The sequence below is a fragment of the Rhamphochromis sp. 'chilingali' genome (assembly GCF_963969265.1).
Source record: "Rhamphochromis sp. 'chilingali' genome assembly, chromosome: 16".
NCBI classification, from domain to species: Eukaryota; Metazoa; Chordata; class Actinopteri; order Cichliformes; family Cichlidae; genus Rhamphochromis; species Rhamphochromis sp. 'chilingali'.
In genome coordinates this window covers 1,568,422-1,591,055 of record NC_137943.1, presented here as the reverse complement: position 1 = coordinate 1,591,055, position 22,634 = coordinate 1,568,422, and the positions used below count along the sequence as shown (strand labels likewise).

Here is a 22,634-nt window from a genome sequence, read left to right as displayed (position 1 = left end):
GGTGACTTCAACCATGTATCACTGGACAATACACTACCAACATTCAAACAATATGTGGACTGTCCCACCAGGGGAGAGAAAACTTTAGACTTACTGTATGCTAACGTCAAGGATGCATACAGCTCCTCCTCCCTCCCCCCACTTGGTAGGTCAGATCATAACCTGATTCACCTCACCCCCCGCTATGTGCCAATTGTGAGGAGGGAACCTGTGACCACCAGGACTGTTAGGAGGTGGTCAGAGGAGGCCTTAGCAGAACTACAGGGCTGTTTCGAGGTGACCGACTGGGAAACACTCTGTGAGCCTCACGCCGAGGACATCAATGGGCTTACTGAGTGTATCACAGGCTACATAACTTTCTGCACCGACTCCATTGTTCCAGCTCAGACTGTTCATTGTTACCCAAATAACAAGCCGTGGGTGACTAAGGACATCAAAGCCCTCCTCAACAACAAGAAGAGGGCTTTCAGAGGGGGCAACAAAGAGGAGGTGAGGAAGATCCAGGTGTTACTAAAGGACAAGATCAGAGAGGCTAAGGAAAATTACAGGAGGAAGCTGGAGTGGAAACTCCAGCAGAACAGCATGAGAGAGGTGTGGAGGGGCATGAAGACCATCACTGGATTCAGGCCAACCAACAGCAGGGGAGCTGAGGGAGGTGAGAATAGAGCCGACGAGTTGAATCTGTTTTTCAATAGATTCGACACCACAGTGTCTGCTCCCACCCCCACAACCTCACCTGCAGTCAGCCTGGAATCCAGAGCCACACCACTGTGCCAGCCTCTCTCTTCACATGGCGCTGTTGCCTCCTGTGAGAGTCCTGACACCACTCCCCCACCCATCACCTTCACTCAATACCAGGTTGAGATGCAAATGAGGAGACTTCACTCAGGCAAGTCTGCTGGACCAGACGGAGTGAGTCCCCTTGTCCTCAAGACCTGTGCCCCCCAGCTGTGTGGAGTCTTTCATAAACTGTTTATGCTGAGTCTGAGTCTGCAGAAGGTCCCGGTGATGTGGAAGACATCATGCCTCGTCCCTGTACCAAAGTCGCCACGTCCCAGTGGCCCCCAGGATTACAGGCCCGTGGCACTGACCTCTCACATCATGAAGACCCTGGAAAGGCTCATCCTGGACCAGCTGCGACCCATAGTAAGACCACATCTGGATCCCCTTCAGTTCGCTTATCAGCCTCGTCTCGGAACTGAGGACGCCATCATCTACCTGCTCAATCGTGTACACCCATCTGGACCAGCCGGCGAGCACTGTGAGGGTCATGTTTTTTGACTTTTCCAGTGCTTTCAACACCATCAGGCCGACCCTCCTGGGTGATAAGTTAGCAGCGATGCAGGTGGATGCTTCTCTGGTGTCCTGGATTGTTGATTACCTGACAGGAAGACCACAATATGTACGTCTCCCACAGTGTGTGTCTGACAAGGTGATCAGCAACACAGGGGCACCACAGGGGACTGTCCTCTCCCCCTTCCTCTTCACCCTCTACACCACAGACTTCAGCCACTGCACAGAGACCTGCCATCTTCAGAAGTTTTCTGATGACTCTGCGGTGGTTGGATGCATCAGCAGGGATGATGAGACAGAGTACCGGGCTGTGGTCGACTCCTTTGTCACGTGGTGTGAGCAGAATCATCTGCAGCTCAACGTGGCAAAGACCAAGGAACTGATCGTGGACTTCAGGAAGACCAGGAAACACTTGACCCCTGTTTCAATCCAGGGGGTCAGTGTTGACATTGTGGAGGACTATAAATACCTTGGAGTTCACATTGACAATAAACTGGACTGGGCTAAAAACACCACAGCACTTTACAGGGAGGGCCAGAGTCGTCTCTATTTTTTGAGGCGACTGAGGTCCTTCAACATCTGCCAGAAAATGCTGAGGATTTTCTATGAGTCTGTTGTGGCCAGTGCGATCCTCTATGCTGCTGCATGCTGGGGGAGCAGGCTGAGGGTCGCAGATGCCAACAGACTCAATAAACTGATCCGTAAGGCCAGCAATGTTGTGGGGATGGAGCTGGACTCCCTCAAGGTGGTGTCAGAGAGGCGGATGCTGTCCAAGATAAAGACAATGTTGGATAACACCTCCCACCCACTCCATGACATGTTGGTCAGTCACAGGAGCTCGTTCAGTGAGAGACTGAGATTACCGAAAAGCACCACTGAACGACACAGGAAATCATTCCTGCCTGTGGCCATCTCCCTGTACAACGCATCCACTTAACACACTGTTTGCTGCTACAGCTACACATGTTTCTTTTCCAACTATTTATTTATGAGTGACTTATGTATGTATGTATGTATGTATATATATGTATATATTGTACTATTCTTAGTTAGTGTATTGTCTGTCTTGTCTTAATGTTGGTTTATAATGGAGCACTGTAACAAAAAATAATTTCCCCCAGGGATCAATAAAGTATTCTGATTCTGATTCTGATTTAAGATAGGAGAGGTCTGGGATGAAGTCATTTGTTTGTTGGCTTGAATAGTCATGCAGGAAAACTCAGTTTTGTGTTAAATTGGTTAACTGTTAAATATCAATTACATTAACAAAGTCACAAGAATAACTCGGACAAGAAAGTCACCTACACCTCTACACCTAGTCTCACGATAAAACAAGGTCATTTCTTATTTTTGGGTTACAAACAAGTCCAGTTTTAGTTACTGACAGCAGACTAAATGATAAAGATAAAAACAATGTCAACCATGTGGCAATGACAGTTTTTTTTAAAAGACATAAATATTTCAGCCAATACAAGATAGTAAAAATTCTTTCTTCTTTGAAAAACAAATGTGGTGTTCCAACGTTTGTAGTTGTATTTCACACTGATTGTTTTATCATTTGGACAATAAAGTTGAAATTTCCAGATTAAAGTAAAAAATTTATTTTGAGAAGAAAGTCGAAATGTGGAGCTTACTTTTGTTCTTTCAAGATAAAAAGCCACGTTTGCAAAATGCCTCGTGCAGATAAGCTAGTGAAACAAGTCGATGGGCCGTCGTGTGACACGGCACACATCTTCTTTCTTGTACGAGGGTAAACTATTGATAAGCTTGCATCTGTCCACTGTCATTGTAGTTTGTACAAATGCACTCTTCCAAGTTTGTGTTTTCACATGTGACCAAAAGCTTTTCAACATCGTTGCACTCATGACTGTGTTTATGTTCTAAGACAAATCATTTCTTTCCCTGTTACTAAAACCGACTCACAGGGAACAGCAGCCGTGCCTCTCCACATTTCTCAAAACAGAATTATGACTTCAATCTCAAAATGTGGTCGATAATATTTTGTTTTCTTAATGAGACCCTAATACTCTTCCGTAGATTTTTCACAAAGTACAATTTTGTGCTGACCAACAATAGTCTAAAAAAATGCAGCCATTCAACATATAATGTGTAGCTCTGTGTAGCGTCCTATTGCACGTGTACCAAATATAACTCCGCTTGAACAAAACAAGCGCACCTAAAGCAGGGCGGGGCTTTCAGCAGCTACGTCACAGTCGGTGCTGCTTGCTTACTCGCTGCGAAGTGTTGTTATGTCAGGTCGGTATATGTAACTTGTACGTAAGCAGCACTTCGGTAATAGCTGCAGTTTTTGTGGGAATCACAGAGGACATAAAGAAATTCAGGTAAGAGACAAACATGATGTAGTTTGTTTTGTAGCAATGACGCTGAATGATTGTCGGACCATCACCGGCGGCGCTGACAGAATATTTCGCGCTCTGCCGGTGATGGTCCGACAAAAAGTGATCTCCGGTGTTTCAGTGCGGTGTGTGTAATATCTTTCCTTATTAAGTGTGCCTATGTAATGGCACACTTATTACTATTCGACAGATTTATTATTCTTATTATTATTTTTCTTCCGCCTGAAATTATGAGACGACCCCACGACTCTTGGTAGGGATTCGTCGCACAGTTTTCCCCAAATTCCCAAAAAAAGACCCCATTTTCCCCCATCCATTTCGATGGGGATGGGCCCGAAAAAAGGCGCCAACACAGACCACTTTGAAGGCCTACCGCTCGGCCATACTTTGTCGTACTTTAAACGGGTCACAAGATTTTGGACTTTTATTGTCCAAATCCTCGTTGCGATATCTTTTACGGTTGTTTCACAAGAGCAGTTTAAGTTTTAGGAAGATTTAGATTTTCACGGAATGTTCGCCCCACTGTCAACTGCCAAAAAACCAGAGTGTGGAGAATAATTTAAAAAATTTGTCTTTCTCGTCCTGTCCCACCCAAACTGTTTGCCCTACATCAATAATTTATACATCAAAACTAGTATTAATAAATAATCTACATTGAAAGGGGTTATTTGATAAAAATAAAGAAATGACCTGCTTTGAAAGTATCTTCATCGCTCCGCGTAATTGTAGTGCTCTGTGTTTTATAACCCATATACATCACGTTACTGCCCTCTGCTGCCCTCTGCTGATCTCTCCTGTAAAAGACATTTTTAATGTTAATGAGCATTTTACATTCACAAATAAAGGATAAAAAGGGAACTGGAGCTATTACCTCATAACAGAAATGATCTTTCTGGCTTGACGTCATTCAAGAGAGATATGTTTGACATATGTTTTACAGATTATAGACCAACACGTCACAACTGCTAAATGCTGACAATCTGTTTGCGGCACAACTTTTTTGAATTTTCTGGGGAAGTTGAGCACAGGTTAAACCGTTAGTAACCGTGCTCGTTTTTTAAATGCTGATGCCTCAAGTTATTGTCACCAGTTACCTAACAGGGTTACATCACAGGCATGTAGTCTAACCATTGCTTGGTCATTTATGCGCCTTCTTAAAGAAGCATGCTGAACTGAGCTCGCTTGAGATTCACTTCAGAAGCAAACACATTCAAAATCGTTTAGAGGCCTGTACCACGAAGATGAGTTTTGGCATATTCAGGTAACTTCAGGGTTAACACTGAGTTTTCTCTGCTGCAAAGGTGGTTCACTCTTCCCAGAGTACATCCCCATGGCCACTATGCTTACCAATTCTGACGTCATCATGACACCATCTTTGTGTCATGCGACAGCTGCACCGAAGTGTCTGTGACACCAGATATCTATGTTCCAGTCGATTCTCTTATTTAAAATATCAATATTTTAGTAATTTGGGGTAAATTCATTTAGTTTGTCATTAACAGGAACACAGTGGAGAGTACATGTATTTTTGGGATCGTCTAAAGGGGCCAATATTACCTGCTTTGCTCACCGTTTGTTGTTCATCATTTACACCTGCTGTTAAGGGGCAAGAAGCTGCTGCAGTATTCTCCTAAATGACAGGTCTCGCCACTTGGACAATATTGCGTCATATGCAAACTGTTTCAACACTTGGACACACTCTCTGAGCTTGCAGGATTCTCATGAAAATGGTGGTTATTAAAATCCTGCTCCTCTTAAATAATCAGGCCCCATCTTAACTTAATGACCCTGTAGTACCATATCACCCTATTAGAGCACTTTGCTCTCACACTGCAGGCTCACTGCTGGGGGCTTCCCATGATGCATTCAGTATTTCCTTTTCAGTCACATTCTTCACTCACTATGTGTTAACAGACCTCTGCATTGAATCGTACCTGTTATTAATCTCTGTCTCTCCTCCACTGCCTGTCTTTATCCTGTCTTCCTCCCCTCGCCCCGCAGATGGCCCCGCCCCTCCCTGAGCCTGTTTCTTCCTGTTAAAAGGGAGTTTTTCCTTCCCACTGTCACCAAAGTGCTTGCTCATAGGGGTCATATGATAGTTGGGTTTTCTCTATATGCATTATTGTAGGGTAAATGGCCTGTATTTGTATAGTGTTTTACTAGTCCCTAAGGACCCCAAAGCACTTTACACATTCAGTCATGCACCCATTCACACACTAAGGTCTACCTTATAATATAAAGCGCCTTGAGGCGACTGTTGTTGGGATTTGGTGCTGTGTAAATAAAATTGAATTGAAAATTGAAAATCCAGGCTGGTATCGATGATACTGATCTGATACTGATACTTTGTACAAAAAAGTAATGTGTGGAAACTCAAAAGCAAAAGTAATGTATTTCAAATTATTCTTTCATAAAGAATACAAGACATCAGACTTCTTGTTCTAATTCTTTAATTAGGAAGAATTATCAAACAAAAAATTAAAAACACCTGAAAAGTCAATGCCTACATAGAAAAATATTCAGTTAGTGATCATGTGACTGAAAATAATAATATAGCTGAGAAACATTTTATAGACACATGTTATTATCTATCTTATTAAATATTTTTTGAGTTGAATTTCCATTATCTTGTATTTATTATAAAGGTTTTGCAATGTGGGCAACATGGTGGCATGGTGGTTATTAGGGCTGGGCCATATCATACCGTTCACCGCTATAATGTTGGGCAACGATAACAAATTGAAATATGGCGATAAAATATGGGTAAAACGCGCATGCGCAGTGCCTTTGTTTTCATATGCACATGGCGGAAAAAGTATGGCGGCCACGGAGAATGAGAAGAGTGAAAGTGGATCGTTGAATGAAACGAATGAACCTGAACTGGTTTGTAAAAATGCTGCAGCTTCACTGGTGTGGAACTGGTTTAGCTTTCGTCCCTCAGATACACAACAAAGCACTATTTTTGGTAGAGCATGCTAGTGGGCCGTCGTTATTACCGTGTTGTTTGGAAAATACGGCGCACTTAAAATCAACCCTTTGATTTGTCTGAAAGTCGACAGAGCACCTTATAATCCCGTGTGCCTTATGTATGAACTCTGGTTGTGTTTACTGACCTCGAGACGATTTTATGTGCACGGCGCTCGAAAATCTGTCAAATGCTTTAGTACGACTTTGCTAAGCTACGAAGCCGGTTGTCGTTAGCAACCACGACGGTTAAACAATGGCGTGGCTCCACCGTCCGCTTATTAATATATTGACCTTTCACAATAAAGCTCAAGATCCTGTTGAGACTTTTAAAAATAAACGAAATCCCGTGAAAGAGTATTCAGAGTGTTTACAGATGAGAAGCATAAAAGAGGCATCAGGTGCTAAAAAATAAACCTTAGACTCAAACGTTAGAACAGGCTTTTCCCCGCAGCACGCCGTGTAATAAATACTCACAAAGAAAACGGCACCGTTACAACTTATGTCTAAAAATGTATCGTTTCATGCATCGGTTAAAAGTCTCAACTCCAGGTACACAGCGCCCAGCTGAAAACACTTCACGCAAGTCGAGCTGCCCGAGATTCACAGAATTTACAGAAAATGTAAAATTTTTGTGATTTATATCGTTATCGGGACGATAGATGTCTTATATCAGGATATGAGATTTTGGTCATATCGCACAGCCCTTTGTTGATTCATGGTTTTCTTCAGTTTTTGTTCTACTGCAGAATATTTTTAAGGTTATCTGCTATAAAAAGCCAGGCCAGAAAAATCTCCTTCATGTTTTTTTCTGTTTTATCCTCAGTTACTTTGACACTGTCTGAGTCAGACCTGAATTGAATCAATAATAGAAATCAGTGTTGATACCCAGCCCTAGTCAGCAGCCTAGGCCTGACAGAAGTGGATGCAGCTGTGGGTAATGAGAAAAGATGAAAAGAACGATTGATAACTTTTTCGTTAAGGCCTGAACCATCTGAAATTCATAGCCAGCTCTGACATGGAGCCATCAACCTCTCAGGTTATGTCTAACACCGGTCCGGAGACGGCATCCCATAATGAGCCACACACGATTGACTCTGAGCCAGAGCCCACTGAAAGTAAAAGGGGGACGTGTATACATTTCAAAGAGAGTGGTTTGACCAGTTTCCCTGGCTAAGATACAGTAAAGCTGACCACCTGATGCACTGCGTTTACTGTGATGAGTGTGGAAAGACCACAAGCGGCAATACTGCATTTGTGACTGCTGCTTAGGGCTGGGCGATATAGCCTAAAATTCATATCGCGATATAATTTGAAGCACGTGCGGTAACTGTCATGGTCCTGGGTCGGTGACCCAGCGCTTTTAGTTTATTATCATTTTCTAGTTTATGATGATGATGATTATTGTTTGAGTTCTATGTGTTATATTCGGTCTGCCTTTGAGTCTGCGTCTGTGTCTCTGTCTGTCTATGGTGTCAACCCGTCTGTTTGTGAAGCTGTCTGTTTAGTTCTGTGTCTTGTTTGGTTCCCCGTGTTTGAGTTTCCTGCTTTATTGTGAAGGTCTCTGTCTGATGTGAGTGTGTTCAGTTTACATTTCCCCTGTCCCGTCAGCTCCGATTCCTCCCAGCTGTGTTGCCCTCCTGTCTCTCATCCCCTGATTACTGGTGTGTGTATTTAAGCCCTGTGTGTTCTCCTCCCTGTTGCCGGTTCGTCTGTGTTCCTCCGTGTCAGTCTGTGTTCCTCGGTGGCCTGCTCGTCGTCTGCCTCTCATCCTCTTGTCGTATGCTCCCAGGTCTGTTATTTTAGTTCTCCCAGTTTAGATGTTTTCAGTTATTTGTCATGCCCCCACTGCTTGTTTGCCACTACACCTTGTAAATAAACTTCACTAGCGTTTTCATCCACTGCTTGCATCTTGGGTCCTCCTTCCTCCACACCACACGGCTCGCCTTCCCAGCCGCGACAGTAACGATATATATCACGATATATTCTTCTGTATAACGTATTTCCCACACTATAAGGCACACTTAAAATCCTTTAATTTTCTCAAAAATCGAGAGTGTGATTTATGTATGAATTCTGGTTGTGCTTACTGACCTCGAACCGATTTTGGCTGCAGAAATCTGTTAAAAAATGTTTTAGTACAACTTTGGTAAGCTGCACTGCTTGATGGATTGTCAGAGCATTACGGCTGCCGTAGTGAGGAGCTTCGCGGAGTAATCTGGGTCCAAAACTCCGTCCGTTTCAGGTCCCAAAGTCAAACGAATACTAAGAGTTAAAAACGGTCTAAATTCTTTCATCATCAGCGTTGCTGCTTTACCAGGTGTAACAATTAAGTTTAACATCCAGGCATCCATGAAAACAGAATTTATTAAATTTCACGGAGTTAGAAGTTAACAGGAAGTTAGCTCGCTAGTTTACACCTAAACATGACATACTATGTTCTGACTGAGAGATTTTTGAAGCTAATTCAAACGTACAGCTCTGCTATCACTTCCTCTTTTTTTTTTCTTTTTTTTTTTTTGCCTGTCCCGTTTGGCTCTTTTGCCATCAGAATTGTTGTCTAAAGGCAAAGAAAGATGCCCAACGGATTTACTTTACCAAATTGACCATCCCAGTCTTGCCATAATGGTCCATTTGATTCACCTTTTATTGTTTATTTTATTTTCACTTGCTGAATACGGGACAGACTTGACTGGAGGAAAGAAGGGGAGAAAGAAAGAGGGAAAGAGAAAGAGCTGAGAAGAGGGACGGGGGAGAAGGGCAAAAAACAAAAACCAACAGAATGGGCAGAAAGAAAAAGAAAAAAAAATGCATATATCAGTCACCTGGGGCCCGTTCTTCGTACCTCGCTAAGTAAGTTAGCTGGATTTGATTGTTGACGATTTTGCGTGATCCTGGATCGTTCGGTTCCCCGAAGCTCATCCGGGACTTGCTGTCGTAGCAACAGAGCCGTAAGCGTAAACCTGCTCGGGAGCAGGTTTACTTTATGTAAACAGGATTAGATCGCGGCCACGCAGGTATGTCCGCTTCATTTATACGAAAGCAACAGCGATATTCCACCACTGTTTCACCATAAATAAATATTATCAATGTAACTAAAGATAATGCAGCACTGGATCCTTTTATTGATTACACACAGATACATACAGGTCATTTCCTAAAAAAAGGGAAATGTACTATTAACATTGTCTGTGAAGGTTCTCAGTCATCCAGGTCATCGTAGTCAAAGGAGCTTGCAAAGAAAAGCGTCTGGACTTCTTTAAGTTGCTTGAAGACGTTTCACCTCTCATCCGAGAAGCTTCTTCAGTTCTAAGGTCAAATGGTGGAGAGTCCCAGATATAAACCTAGTGGGAGTTTCCCCCCACAGAGGGACAAAAGGACCCCCTGATGATCCTCTAATCGCCTGAGCCAAGGTGGGAAACTGGGCGTGGGTCCCAATCAGCCAGAGTTTCGGGTGTGCTCATTGTGAAACCTGGCCCCACCTTATCATGTGAATTCCTGAGGTCAGATGGCCCAGGATGTGAGTGGGCGTTAAGGCGTCTGGGAAGGGATCTCAAAACTGGATTATAGATGGCAGAGAGTTGGTGTCGTAAACCCCCGCCTCTGTTCAAAGATGGTCGCTCACAGTGGACATAGATGGCTTCTTTCACTCCTCTTTCAAACCATCTGTCCTCTCTGTCCAAAATGTGAACATTGGCATCCTCGAAAGAGTGTCCTTTATCCTTAAGATGCAGATGGACTGCTGAGTCTTGTCCTGTGGAGGTGGCTCTTCTGTGTTGTGCCATGCGCTTGTGAAGTGGCTGTTTGGTCTCTCCAATGTAGAGGTCTGAGCATTCCTCGCTGCACTGTACAGCAAACACCACATTGTTAAGTTTGGAAATAAACACTTATGGATATATGTGATGTCTTGATGAATCGAGCAGGTATTTGAAGTTTACGCAGCACCATTCTCACATGAATCATCTTCAAAGGTTTATTTTGTGACCCAGAAAGAGTAATATTTCAAACTCTGCCACTCTGCGTTCCTCTGCCACTGCCTCGTTTGAGTTTTGGACAAAATGGATTCTGGGATATTTCATTTCGTCATTTTGAGCTGATTGGAGACAAAAACAGCCAATCAGATTTTTTTTGCATCCAAGTCTGTGATTGGCTGGTTTTGTCTCACAAATATAACGGTGTACAGAAAGAGTTGAGCGCGCACGGGCAGAAATGTTGAGAGCGCGAGTGACACATTGCGAGCGAGCGCAAGTGCAAAAACTGAGCGAGAGGGGCTGCTGTTGTGTGTGTGTGTGTGTGTGTGTGTGGATAATAGCAAACACTGAAATACAGTTTTTGCACGCAGGAATGAATTTTGTTCACTCAAATTCAGCTTTTCTTCGCTCAAAATAATTTTCTCCTCAAAATGCAACACTTGCACCTGCAAATTTTTTTTACGTGCGTTCAGAATAGTGGCACAAAAATAACGCCATACAACAGTGCAACCGTGACAACAAGTTAGTCTAGAGCTCTGACAGGTGTACTGCAGTCTTTATGCTTAGAGCCTAACCTACTCTCAAACAGGTTAAGTTCCAGATTAGAGATCAAGAAGTATGACATCATCACCCATTCACCAATCAGTTTTCCAGAAAATGGCATCACCATTCCTGGAAGATCCCATCAGACCTCCACAGAGTCCAAGGTTTAAAAATTAGGGGCTGGCTAAGAAACAAGCACTGATACAAAGCAAGTCTGTTTAAAAAGGAGGAGATTTGGAGATTGTGTGTTTTTGGATGAGAATGAAACATGAAACTGTTCATTATAGTTGTTCATATATTGTTTACATTATATTTGTTACATCCTGCACACAACCTAACCTTTTCTCACGCAGCATGCTTGGAGCAGTGGTGATTGGCATTGGCACAGCTGGTTGTGTTAGGATCAGAGACATGCTGGTGCCACTACGTGGCAGTCCTGCAGAGAAACTCGCTGTCAAAGGATTTATATCCAGGTAACACACACATGCTGATGCAGCTCATTAATGATATGAGATATAGTGTATGTGGTCTTTGTCAAGCAAAATTATTGTCATAAATCGTTAGCTCATGATGAGTCCAGAGGTGAATGAAAATAAAGCTAACTGATGGATGTCACAACATTGCAAGGGCAGCAGTGTAAGCAGAGACAAGTTGTCCTTATTCCTACCCAGGTCCTCCAGCTCTTCCAGGGGTGCACTGAGTAGTTCCCAAGGGCAGCTGAGATATCTAATCTCTCTAATTAATCTGTCCTGGGTTCTTCCATGAAGACCTCTTCAAAACAGGAGGCATCCTAGTCATCATGCAGAGGAATAGTAAAACTACAGTGAGCCCTTAACCAAAGCACGTGGATAGAATGTAGGTCGATTGGTAAACCAGCAGATTTGTTTTCAGACTCAGCTCTGCACCAATCGATGTCAGTCTTCTCACTTGTGAGACCCTGAGAAATTCCTTCCCTTGGAGTAGCTACTCCCCTCCAATCAACGGGCACTCTGCCACTTTTTTTTTTTTTTTTACAGAGGACCATCGCCTCAGACTTGGAGGTGCTGGTTTTCATTTGAGTTGCTTCCAGCTGGGCTGTTAACCACTCTAGATGAATGTTATCATCTGATCAAGCCAAAAGAAACAAATCATCTGCAGAAAGCAGAGGCCACCCTGAGGCCATCAAACCAGAGATTCTCCATCGGAGCAGTCACAGATACAGTAGAACACTTCTTCCACCTCTTCAGTTGCCGAACTGTTTCCCAGGATTGGAACAGGTTCCAGCCCCATTCCAGGGTCTGGTTTCAGAACCCCCAAGCTGTGACGAGGTGAAGTCAGCTGTTTCCAGCTGGTATCTCTCAACCTCACACACTAATTCATGCTCCTTCCAAACTGGAGGCCATGACTTGCCATGTACCCATAAAAAGTCACAGTACACTACAGTGTTCACTGTCCCGTCCAACTCCATGAATTCAGGTGTGTAAAGTCAAGCACCCAGGGTTGCAGACTGTGTTTACGAACAGTTTGTAAGACTGTTAGTGAATTAAAGTTCATAGCGTTGTAATGTAAAGCTGTTATGTTGACAATCGGTGTATATTTTCATTTTTGTTGTTTGTGAATCTTCAGTCTCATCGGATGTTGTCTTAACTGTGACTACTGTATTCTTCCTTTTGCTTCTTTTGCTTTGGTTTACCAAAGGAGAAGCCTGGAGCCTCAGCAGGGAGTGAGTCGGATCTCACTGGAGGAGGCTTTGGGTAGAGACGACGTTCATGTGGCGTTCATCTGTACTGAGAACATGTCACACGAGGACAATGTCAGGTAAATGTCTGTGCAACTACAAAATGTTGTAGAAAAAATGTACAGGGGGTTGGGAATACTTAGATTACAAACGTGAAAGAGGTTAAACATCAGATTTAAGGAAATATGCTGAGTCATTTTTCCTGGAGTGGAAACCGCGCAATTTTTTTTCACTGAATCAGTAGCCAGACTGCATCTAGACTTAGTAACACATTGTTTTTCCCTTCATCGGGAGCAGCGCTGGGCTCTCCAAATCACAGCCAAACAGGATCCCACATTCGTGATTTTTAGTTCACAAACACTTGTTATAATGACTAACTACTCCTGACATTTTGGAGATGTTTGCTCTTTATACAGTAAAGTTACAGCGGGATACAAATAACATCAGGCTGATCCTGCCACGATTTGTTCCCCCGGTTCAAATCACAGACAGACAGGATCCCACAGCTGTTTATGTTTTTGAACCTATTTCGCAGAGGAATTGAAAAATGTATTGACAGCAATGTTGAATATTATTACACAGGAAAAAACAACTACAGTAAAATAATCCCACCATGACGCCTCTGCCTTTGTAAATTGAGGGACAGTAACTGTGTGTGTGTATGTAAGTGTGTAAAACCTGCAGACAGTCAGATTAACAGTATTTTGTCTCTATCTGCCATTCTGCAATTTATCTCATGTAAACAATAATGTGGCCACAGCGTGACGTGATAAAAGGCGCATACCTTTGATGTTGTGTTACAAACTCCACACGTAAAGGCAAAAAATAAGTTTTAAAAAATCTCAGTTTTCTGTGATTTGAAACACGTTTACGTGGACGAAAGGTCCAAACACACAGAAACAGCTGCGTTTTTAAAAAAACCTGTGTGGGTGTTAACGCAGTGTAAAAGAGTTAGTAGTTTATTTTATTAATTTATTGCTGTTTACTTGCATTTGCTTAATTGTTTACTAAATGTTTGAGGTGTGAAATAAACCGCAGTGGAGCAAAATATGGGCGTGTGCGGTTGGAGGATGTGTTTGTGCGGGGGGGTCTAAACAAACGTTCAAATATGCCTAAGCGCTCATGTAAAATGTAATTACATATCTAATTTTGTCCCCAATAGTGCTCTATTATCTGACAGGAGTCTTTTTCTCCCATCGTAGAAAACATTTGTAACAAAATTCTGAATGTTTACGAGACCTACTACTTATTCTTGTTGCCTTCATTTTGACCAAGAACTCGTGTCTCATTAGGATGTTTCTGCAGGCACAGAAGCATGTCTGTGTTGAGTATCCTATGACCATGAGCTACAAGGCTGCGGTGGAGCTTTGGGACTTAGCTGAAGAAAAAGGTGATCATTTATGATTGTGTGCTACCATGCACTTTCCCTTTGCACGTCAAACGCTGAGTTCGGAGAAATGCTGTCAAACAGATAATTAAAAAGTGAAGCAATTCAGCTGTAACATCTCAGAGTAATGGAAGTTCCTTTTATTAAGTACAGTGTTGTCATCACTACTGCTGTGAGAACAGCATGAACATTTACCCCTGATGGTTCTGCAAGTGATCACTAATTCATAATAGCATTTGGATCGGTTGTTTTGCAGAAACACAGTTTGATGATACTGTGGGAAATGACTTTTTGTTTTATTTAAGAAAAATAGTAGCTCATTTTGGATTTGATTGCAGCAACACTTCACTTGTGTCAAGATGGGGAAACAAAGGCTAAAAAATATTTGTTATACTAAAAGAAACAGCTGAAGGAACATTTTGCGACAAATTAGGTTCATTGGCAACAGGTCAGTAATATGATTGGCTGTAGAAAGAGCATGTTAGAGAGCCAGAGTAATATTATGGGCAGAGAGTCACTAATCTGCAAAAAACCGAGTCTACAAAAGTTGTGGAACAATGTTAGAATAATGTTCTTCTGTTATGGACCACACAGACTAGATGTCTCCAACTACAGCAAATGATATTAATGATATATTAGATTCCAAGAATCTGGAGGAATGTCTGTGTGCATGGGCACAGAAAGGCTGAATGCCCCTCAGGGGGAGCTGCATTAAAAACAGACATGATTCTGTCATGGAAATGACAGCATGGATTTAGGAACGCATCCAGAAATAATTGTCTTTTAACACAGTTAGCAGGTTAAAGCTGCAAAGAAGAAGCCATCAGAAATCTGCTGTGGGCCAAACCTCTGAAGCTGAATCAAAATTTGAAATTCCTTCCCCAAAATATAAAGACGAGAGGGATCATCATGGAGGTGCATCAGACAGGAACAGACTTCAGAGGCTTTAGGGCAACATGTTTCTTCCAGGTTATACTCAGGGAGGGTCTTTGCATACCTGAGTAAGACAACAACATTTGGCACACGAGGAAATGAGATGCTACGCAGTGGCTGGCATCTTTTTGAGACACGTTGTCTTCAAATCCAAGTTGAGCTAATATTTTCACAACATTTTTCATAAATGGTAAATTTCCTCTGTTTAAACATTTGATGTTTTCTGTATTCTGCTGAGAATAAAATACGGGCACACATGATTGCATCGCCTGTTTGCATTTTGTGTAGCATGCCTTCTTTTTTTGTTTGTAAAAGTTTGAATCCTCTGATTCTCAGCAACTGTGTCTGTTTGTCAGGAGTGATTCTGCATGAAGAACACATTGAGCTGCTGACAGAGGAATACAAACAGCTGAAGAGAGAGGTAGAGGGGAAAACCTTGCAAGAAGGTACTCTTCATTTTACTGGTAAGAGACAGAAGCTAAAGAGTGTCTTTTTAAATAACCCTTGGGTTAGAGCTGGGCGATATATCGAGTTTTTAAAAAATATCGATATATTTTTATACGAGATATAAGATCTGACAATATCCTTTATATCGATATAGTCTATGTTACGTTATAATTATACTTGTGGAGCCGCAAGTTTGCCTCTCTTTCGTCCACTTTCGTCTTTACGCAACGTTACTCGGCCTCGCCTCTCTTTCACTGAACACAACTCCCCCTCCTCCCCCATCGCTTCACCTGCAGGAAGCAACAAGATGGACACGGCAAATCTCCTTTAACGAGTTACTGCGCATACCGTGCATTAGGGCTGCACGATATTAGGAAAACCTGCGATGTGCGATAACTGTGATCAATACTGCGATAACGATATGACTTGCGATAAAATAAATAGCAAAAAAAAAACAAAAAACAAATACATAATTTCCGTTTTACTGCACAGTTTTATTTAATGAAAGCTGCTGTATTAGCAGTGTAACAACAAAGTGCAGTCAAACATTGAAACATTGCCCCCATAAAAAAATTTCTGAGGCTTGAATTCTGAAAGACATCCTTCCCGGTCTCTATAATTAGTTTTAAATAAACATAACTTAAATTATACTGCAAATTATCTCTATGCAGTTGTTCATCATTTTACCACTCACCAAGTAGTTATGATGCAAGTCAAAACTGGAGTGGAAACTTTACTAGATTAAACTATAGGTAAGAACTTGTCTGCTGTGGGAACACACCAAAGAACAATTGTCTACCTTTGTGGTCGTACTGGCCAAGACTAATATTATCAACAATTAAGAACAATGTAGGTAGTGTATTTTTGTAATTTTTTGAAAAAAAAAAAAGGTTTCTCTATCTTGCATTCATCCTTCCTGAGTGAATGTTTTTTATGGCAAGTTCTTGTTAAGGAAAACCAACATGTTTACTCTCCAAGGTTTTAAACATGTGCGCTGACATGTTACTATGTTTCCTGATGTACTAAAAAGTCTCTCTGAAGGTGAGCTACTTGCAGGTATGCAGAGATACTTCCTTGCAAGCTTGCTTAGCTGTGGGAATGTCATTTTGTGGAGTTTCCACCATGCCAAGGGGTCTTCCTCACTGTCTATGGCCGTGGATAGCAAGTAGCTGTTAAGCTCAGCTTCAACAGCTTGTGAGAGATGCATAAAAGAGGAGGTAGGGATTGGAGCTGCCTTGAAGAAACTGCCCAGGGACTTTTTTGCCTTCTTCAGGGGACGACTGGGTGGATCATCTGTCTGGGCCTCTGGTTCAGCGGAGCTTCTCTCCTGGAACAGAAAGCAGATTATAAGAAAAGTAAACATTTTGGACTAAATATGAATTGAAAGGTTTTATATATAAGCATGCATGAATACCTTCTGTGCCACTGCTTCCATTTCTGACATCACTCTGGTCTTGATGTCTGAGACTCGATCAGTGCTGGTGTAGCTGACTTTAAATCTGGGATCCATGAAGCACGCCATGTCCATAAGTTCCTGGGTAGCTGGATTTTCATATTTAGTAATCAGGTACTCGAGGATTTTCTTCTTAATTGATTTTGTCAAATCACTGTCTTCTTCCTTCTCTGCAAGCACCGACGTCTTCATCAGATGAAGGACTGGTTTTACATATGAAACACTAACGTAGCTCTCACCAGACAGGGCATCTGTAAAGTCTTGCAGGGGGTGTAATGCCTGGTTGACAGACTCCAGTACCTCAAGATCCTGCCAAGTAGGAATCAAGTGTCTTGATTTCTTGTCTGCTGAGATGACATCAGAAATGGCCCGCTGCTGCTCCAGGACTCTCTCAATCATCTTCTGCCTGGAACCCCACCTGGTTGGGCATTCTGTGATCAGTGTGTGCTCTGGGAGGTTGAGCTTCTGCTGTGCTTTTTTCAGAGCCATCTTTGCTTTCCAGCTGTGGCAAAAATGTCCAACTAACTTTTTGCAAAGTCCAATGGCTCGGGCAATGCGGGCATCATCTTTGATAGAATTTTCTGGAGAAATAAGAGGAAACAAAAAAACTGTCATGTTTAAAACCTTTTTTTAAAAAAAAAAAAAACTAATTGAAATTTATAACTAAAGTTGTCTAAAAAGGTAACATTATCCTTATCAATATCAATTTGATAATAATGTATAGCACATTTTCATTGCTAAAAAGATCTGCCTTGAATAAAACTTACCGATTGCAAGGTGCAGCCTGTGTCCAAAACACTGAAGTCTGACCCAGTTGTTTAGCTCCGTGGCTCTCACAACATTGGCACCGTTGTCTGTGGTGATGCACACTTGTCGATCTTCTTTAAGATCCCAGCTGGCTAACACCTCACGTAATACATGGGCTATATTTTCACTAGTGTGGGAGTCTGGAAAATACACAGTCTCTAGACACCGTGTTTTCAGTTCAAAGTCTTCGGTGAGGAAGTACACTGTGAAACTCATATATGGTTCCGTTGTACGACTTGACCATAGGTCTGTAGTGCTTGCGTAGTTTTCAGCTTGGCTCAGTTCAAACATGACGGTCTTGCGGCATGTTTCATACATTTGTGGAATGGCGACATGTGAAAAGTAGTTTCGTGAGGGGATGCGGTATCTCTGGTCCACTTTATGTATCAGACTGGTGAAGCCCTCTCTGCTAACTGTATTTATAGGCATCATGTCTTTAGCCAAAAAATGTGTAATGGCCTCTGTTATTTCTTTGTACCGCTTCGACGTTTTCTCATAAGGAATTCCACTTGAAAAACTCTGATACAGAGACGGCTGTTGGACTGCTGCGCTCTTTGTCTTAACATTAGCAACCTTTGTTTGGCTAGCCCTATCTTTCTGGAACTCTTCAAACAGTTCTCTGTGGTTGTATTGAAGATGATGGTGGAGATTAGTCGTGTTTCCTCTGGTGGTTGCCACGAGTGTTCGGCAAGTTTTGCAGAGTACCTGTGTTTGGAGAACGTCGTCTTTATCAAATCCAAAGTACCTCCAAATAAGTGAGGTACTATTTTTTTTTTTTTAGCCACGAGTTCAGTAGCATTCTCGTCACGCGTCTCGCTCTCAGCCATTACAACTCTGACTCGTTGCTGCAGCGTTGTTCGCGCCCGACCTGCGTAGGAGGCGGGCCTCTAATCCATTTGATTGGTTAATGCCGTGAAGGGCTCTATTCGACTGGTCAAATGTGTAAATGGATTTCTTTGATTGGTAAATTCTTTACAGCACGTGTGTAAACATTTTAAGGTACCCAATTATCGCAGTTTACGCCGTCTTTTGCGATGGGCCCATCGCGCAGGCTGATATCGCGATGACAATAAATTTTCGATTTATCGTGCAGCCCTACCGTGCATGGGGCTGGACGGCGTCAATGTGTTAGCTAGCTAACCACGCTAACGAGCTAACCACGCTAACGCCATGCAGCCCAGAGGTGCTGCACGGACTAAAATCCTTTCATTTTCTCAAAAGTTGACAGCGCGCCTTATGTATGAATTCTGGTTGTGCTTGATGGCCGCGAACCGATTTTATGTGGTACACGGCACGGCGCTCAGCAATCTGTCAAAAATGTTTTAGTACGACTTTGGTAAGCTACGGAGCTGCACCGCTTGATGGATTGTCGGAGGATTACGGCTGAGCCTCGCGGAGTGATACGTACTGTGCTTCAACGTAATAGTACCCTACTGTGTATAAGGACCATAAATGGCACCTGTTAAGAGACGTGGTTACGAAGCGGATTTCAAACTCCAGGCTGTCAGTCACGCAGTAGAAGTTGGGAACAGAGCAGCTGTGAAATCTGTCTTTGTTATTGTGCTCGGCGTCTTTTAGTTTACATTTTGACTGCACAATTGTGAGCTCTTTGTTTAGCACAAAAACAACCTTGTTTTCTTTTATTTATGGAGCATTATTATTTAATAAATGCTCATAATTTATTTTTGAGTAAATTTTATGTACATCTGCTCTATGTTAATAAAAGTGCCTGTGTGACATCTGGGACACAGCTTTGACTAAGAACTCTCTTCTTGTTCTTACTTTATGGCTTTAAAAAAATATATCGAGATATATATCTTATATCGCCATCCAGCTAAAAAATATCAAGATATGAATTTTGGGTCATATCGCCCAGCCCTACCTTGGGTTTAAAATCTGATCACGTTTCCACCAGCAGAACGTTACCCAGGGAAGGGAATATTCTGAGGATCTGCAAAGGATGAACTAGGCCCTCGTTTACAGTCCCTGCACGCGAGGCAGAAGCACAATGACCAGTGAAAACCAGATGAATATGAAAACTCTAAATATGCTTGTATGTGTATCTATGTATAATATTCTGTGCAGCACCTGTAGTGTTTAAAGAAAATTGTTGGTGTAGTTACCGCCTGTGATTTAAATAGTGAATTGTGTATCCTGTTTGTGTATAGCAGCCTGCAGACGTTTGTTTGCGACAGCACACGTCTCCTGAGCAATCCCAGCACATTCTTCTTCGGCGAGTTAAAGCATAGGAGTGGTGTGTGCTGTTACTCAGTAAGACTAAGTTCAGAGGTAGTAACGTTGAGCTTGGTATTTTTCAGAAACAATTGTTATTCTATACAAACAAATATAGAAATTTATGCTTTCTAAAGAAAACTCGTATCTTTAGAAATGCTATCCTTTGCAATCTTAGAAACAGTATTAGGGGAATTTTTGACAAAAATTTGATGTGAGGTCTAATAATTCAGTCATCTGTACGATGCTTTAAACACACAACAGTTCTCATCAACTCTAATTCAAACTTCAGGAAACTCTTAGTAATGTACGTGCTGTAATTTCTTCAAGGTGGAGCTTTAAAGCCTGGATTTGGTTTCCCATCATTCAGCGGCATCGCCCGCCTTACTTGGTTGGTTGAGTTGTTTGGTGAGCTCTCAGTATCTGCAGCAACACTGGAGGAGGACCCTGCTAACAGCTACAGCAAGATGACTGCAAAGCTGCTAACATCTGACAACAGGTACGGAGGATAGATCCATCTGAATGAAGAACAAGAGGAGGACTATACCCTAAGTGAAAATAGGACATCTTATCCCACATGTCAGCACACAAGACTGGGGGCTAGGGCCAACATCAGAGCAGGGTTGGACCAAACAGACTAACTAAACCCCAAACAACAGGAATGTACATGTGGATAATATTTCAAAAATCATAGCCAAAAGTCTGTTTGAAGCATCACTCTTTTCTGTTGTCAGTTGTGCAGTACATGCGTCATAACTTCATTTCACCTAACTGGAATAAATAAAAGTATTTTTAAAGTCAGAAAGCCATTGGAGTAGCCACTGAGTGAGAATATGTCCCAGTCGTTTGGTTGTCATGACGAAAGGACAGATGAGAGGCGTAAATGACGTGTAATCATTTCATCTTATGTCCATCCAGATCTCTGACATGGATTGAGGAACGGCAACCAGGCCTCCCCCGAGCAAAAAACATCAACTTTCAGTTTGATTCAGGGCCTCTGACTCAGATTCCTCCGGCACCAAGAGGGACCGTGGGCCTTTTTATGCAAGACCTGATCCATTTCTCTGCTAAGCTGGCAGGCCAAGTGAGTCCTGAAGAGCTCCAGAGAGAGAGAGTCAGGGTCCTACACTGCCTGGAACTGGCAGGCAAAATACAAGAGCTTTGCCAAGGTTAAAGGGAAACTCCTTGATCTCATTGGATGATAGTTACATTTATACCCCTGTTTCAAAAAACATTTGGGATGCTGTGTGGAATGTAAATAAAATGCAGTGATTTGAAAGTCACATATATTTATAGGCTACGTCCACACGTACACGGGTATTTTTGAAAACGGAGATTTTCTGTTTTCGTTTTAAAAAATAATCCCGTCCACACATAAACGCAGAAATGAAGGAAAACGCTGCTATGAACATGCCAAAGCAACAGGTGGCGATATATTCCTAACCTGTAGAAATGTTGGCCAATCAGAAGTCTAGAAGCCTCGGTGGGAAATAGTAAACAAGGCTGGGGCATAGAAGCAGAACCGAGTCGTATGTGTGGAGGGACAGTAACTGTGTGTATATGTAAGCATTTAAACACTGCAGAGAGTACAAGTAACAGTAACAGTATTGTAGAAATTCATTTCACCGAAACAATTACGTGGCGTAATTGTTTCGGTGAAAAATGGCGCACACCTTTGACGCTGCGTTTTCTGCGTTTTCTCTGTTTTTTTCGTCCACACGTAAATGCAAAAACGGAGTTTTCAAAACTATCCACCCTGGCCGGAGTTTTTAAAAATCTCCGTTTTCAGTGACCGAAAACGCCGTTTACGTGTGGACGAAAGGTGCAAACGCATAGAAAAATCTGCGTTTTCAAAAATACCCGAGTACGTGTGGACGTAGCCTCAGTTTATTCACAATAAAACAACAACCTTCATAAATATCTGGGAAGTGAGGAATGCTGCGTTTGTAGCAGAGGAATGTCGTCCCATTGTTGTGTGATAGAGAATTCAAAGAACTCTTCTTTTGAACTGAGCGCTGACAACAACCTGGATGTCCACGTGCCATCCATGTTTCCCAAAAACAGTTGCTTTAATCGTTTGGCTTTTTCTTTGCATGACATAATTTTAAACTGCATTTATGGATGACATTATTGACTTGCAAGCTTATTCCAGTTGGACTTTCTAAGTGGGGACATCCCAGTTGTTTTGGGAAGTCAACAGGATGGTGATGTACACTAATAAAGTAAATATTAAACCACCTTAAAGTCTGACTTCATTATAGATCAATATTGGTAGGAGAGGATGGCTCGCAATGACAGACTTCCTCCAGACTTTGACGAATGAAAGCTGAAAGAATGAAGGTGCTTTCTGGATACGAGTCACAGCTCAACAAAGATAAGCAAGCAACTGGTGTTTTCATGGTTTCCAATTGGATGAGAGAAACAGTGGGGGAAACACTGGTTGATGACTTGAACAAGGACCCTGGTACGAACACATTACTCACGAATCTTGACAGTTTGTTTCTTGAAGAAAAAGACCAGACCTATGATG

The 22,634-nt window shown here is 42.3% G+C and overlaps 2 protein-coding genes across 3 annotated transcripts; one reads left to right on the top strand and one right to left on the bottom strand.

Moving 5' to 3' along the window:
- Positions 1-3,476: 3,476 nt before the first annotated feature.
- Positions 3,477-22,342, top strand: blvra (biliverdin reductase A). Of its 2 annotated transcripts, none has more exons than XM_080862028.1 (7): positions 3,477-3,635; positions 11,482-11,601; positions 12,806-12,925; positions 14,138-14,235; positions 15,522-15,611; positions 20,435-20,603; positions 21,023-22,342. In XM_080862028.1, exons 2-7 carry the CDS (start codon positions 11,483-11,485, stop codon positions 21,276-21,278), a joined length of 852 nt encoding a protein of 283 aa, XP_080718154.1. In that variant the 5' UTR covers positions 3,477-3,635; position 11,482; the 3' UTR covers positions 21,279-22,342. The 2 variants fall into 2 exon arrangements, with proteins under 2 accessions (XP_080718154.1, XP_080718153.1); XM_080862027.1 differs by having other exon boundaries at positions 3,478-3,635; positions 15,522-15,629.
- On the bottom strand, positions 16,474-18,059 carry LOC308383860 (E3 SUMO-protein ligase ZBED1-like). Its single transcript, XM_080862023.1, has 3 exons — positions 17,833-18,059; positions 17,027-17,646; positions 16,474-16,939 (listed from the first exon to the last, which is right to left on the bottom strand). Exons 2-3 carry the CDS (start codon positions 17,552-17,554, stop codon positions 16,544-16,546), a joined length of 924 nt encoding a protein of 307 aa, XP_080718149.1. The 5' UTR covers positions 17,555-17,646; positions 17,833-18,059; the 3' UTR covers positions 16,474-16,543.
- Positions 22,343-22,634: the final 292 nt, after the last annotated feature.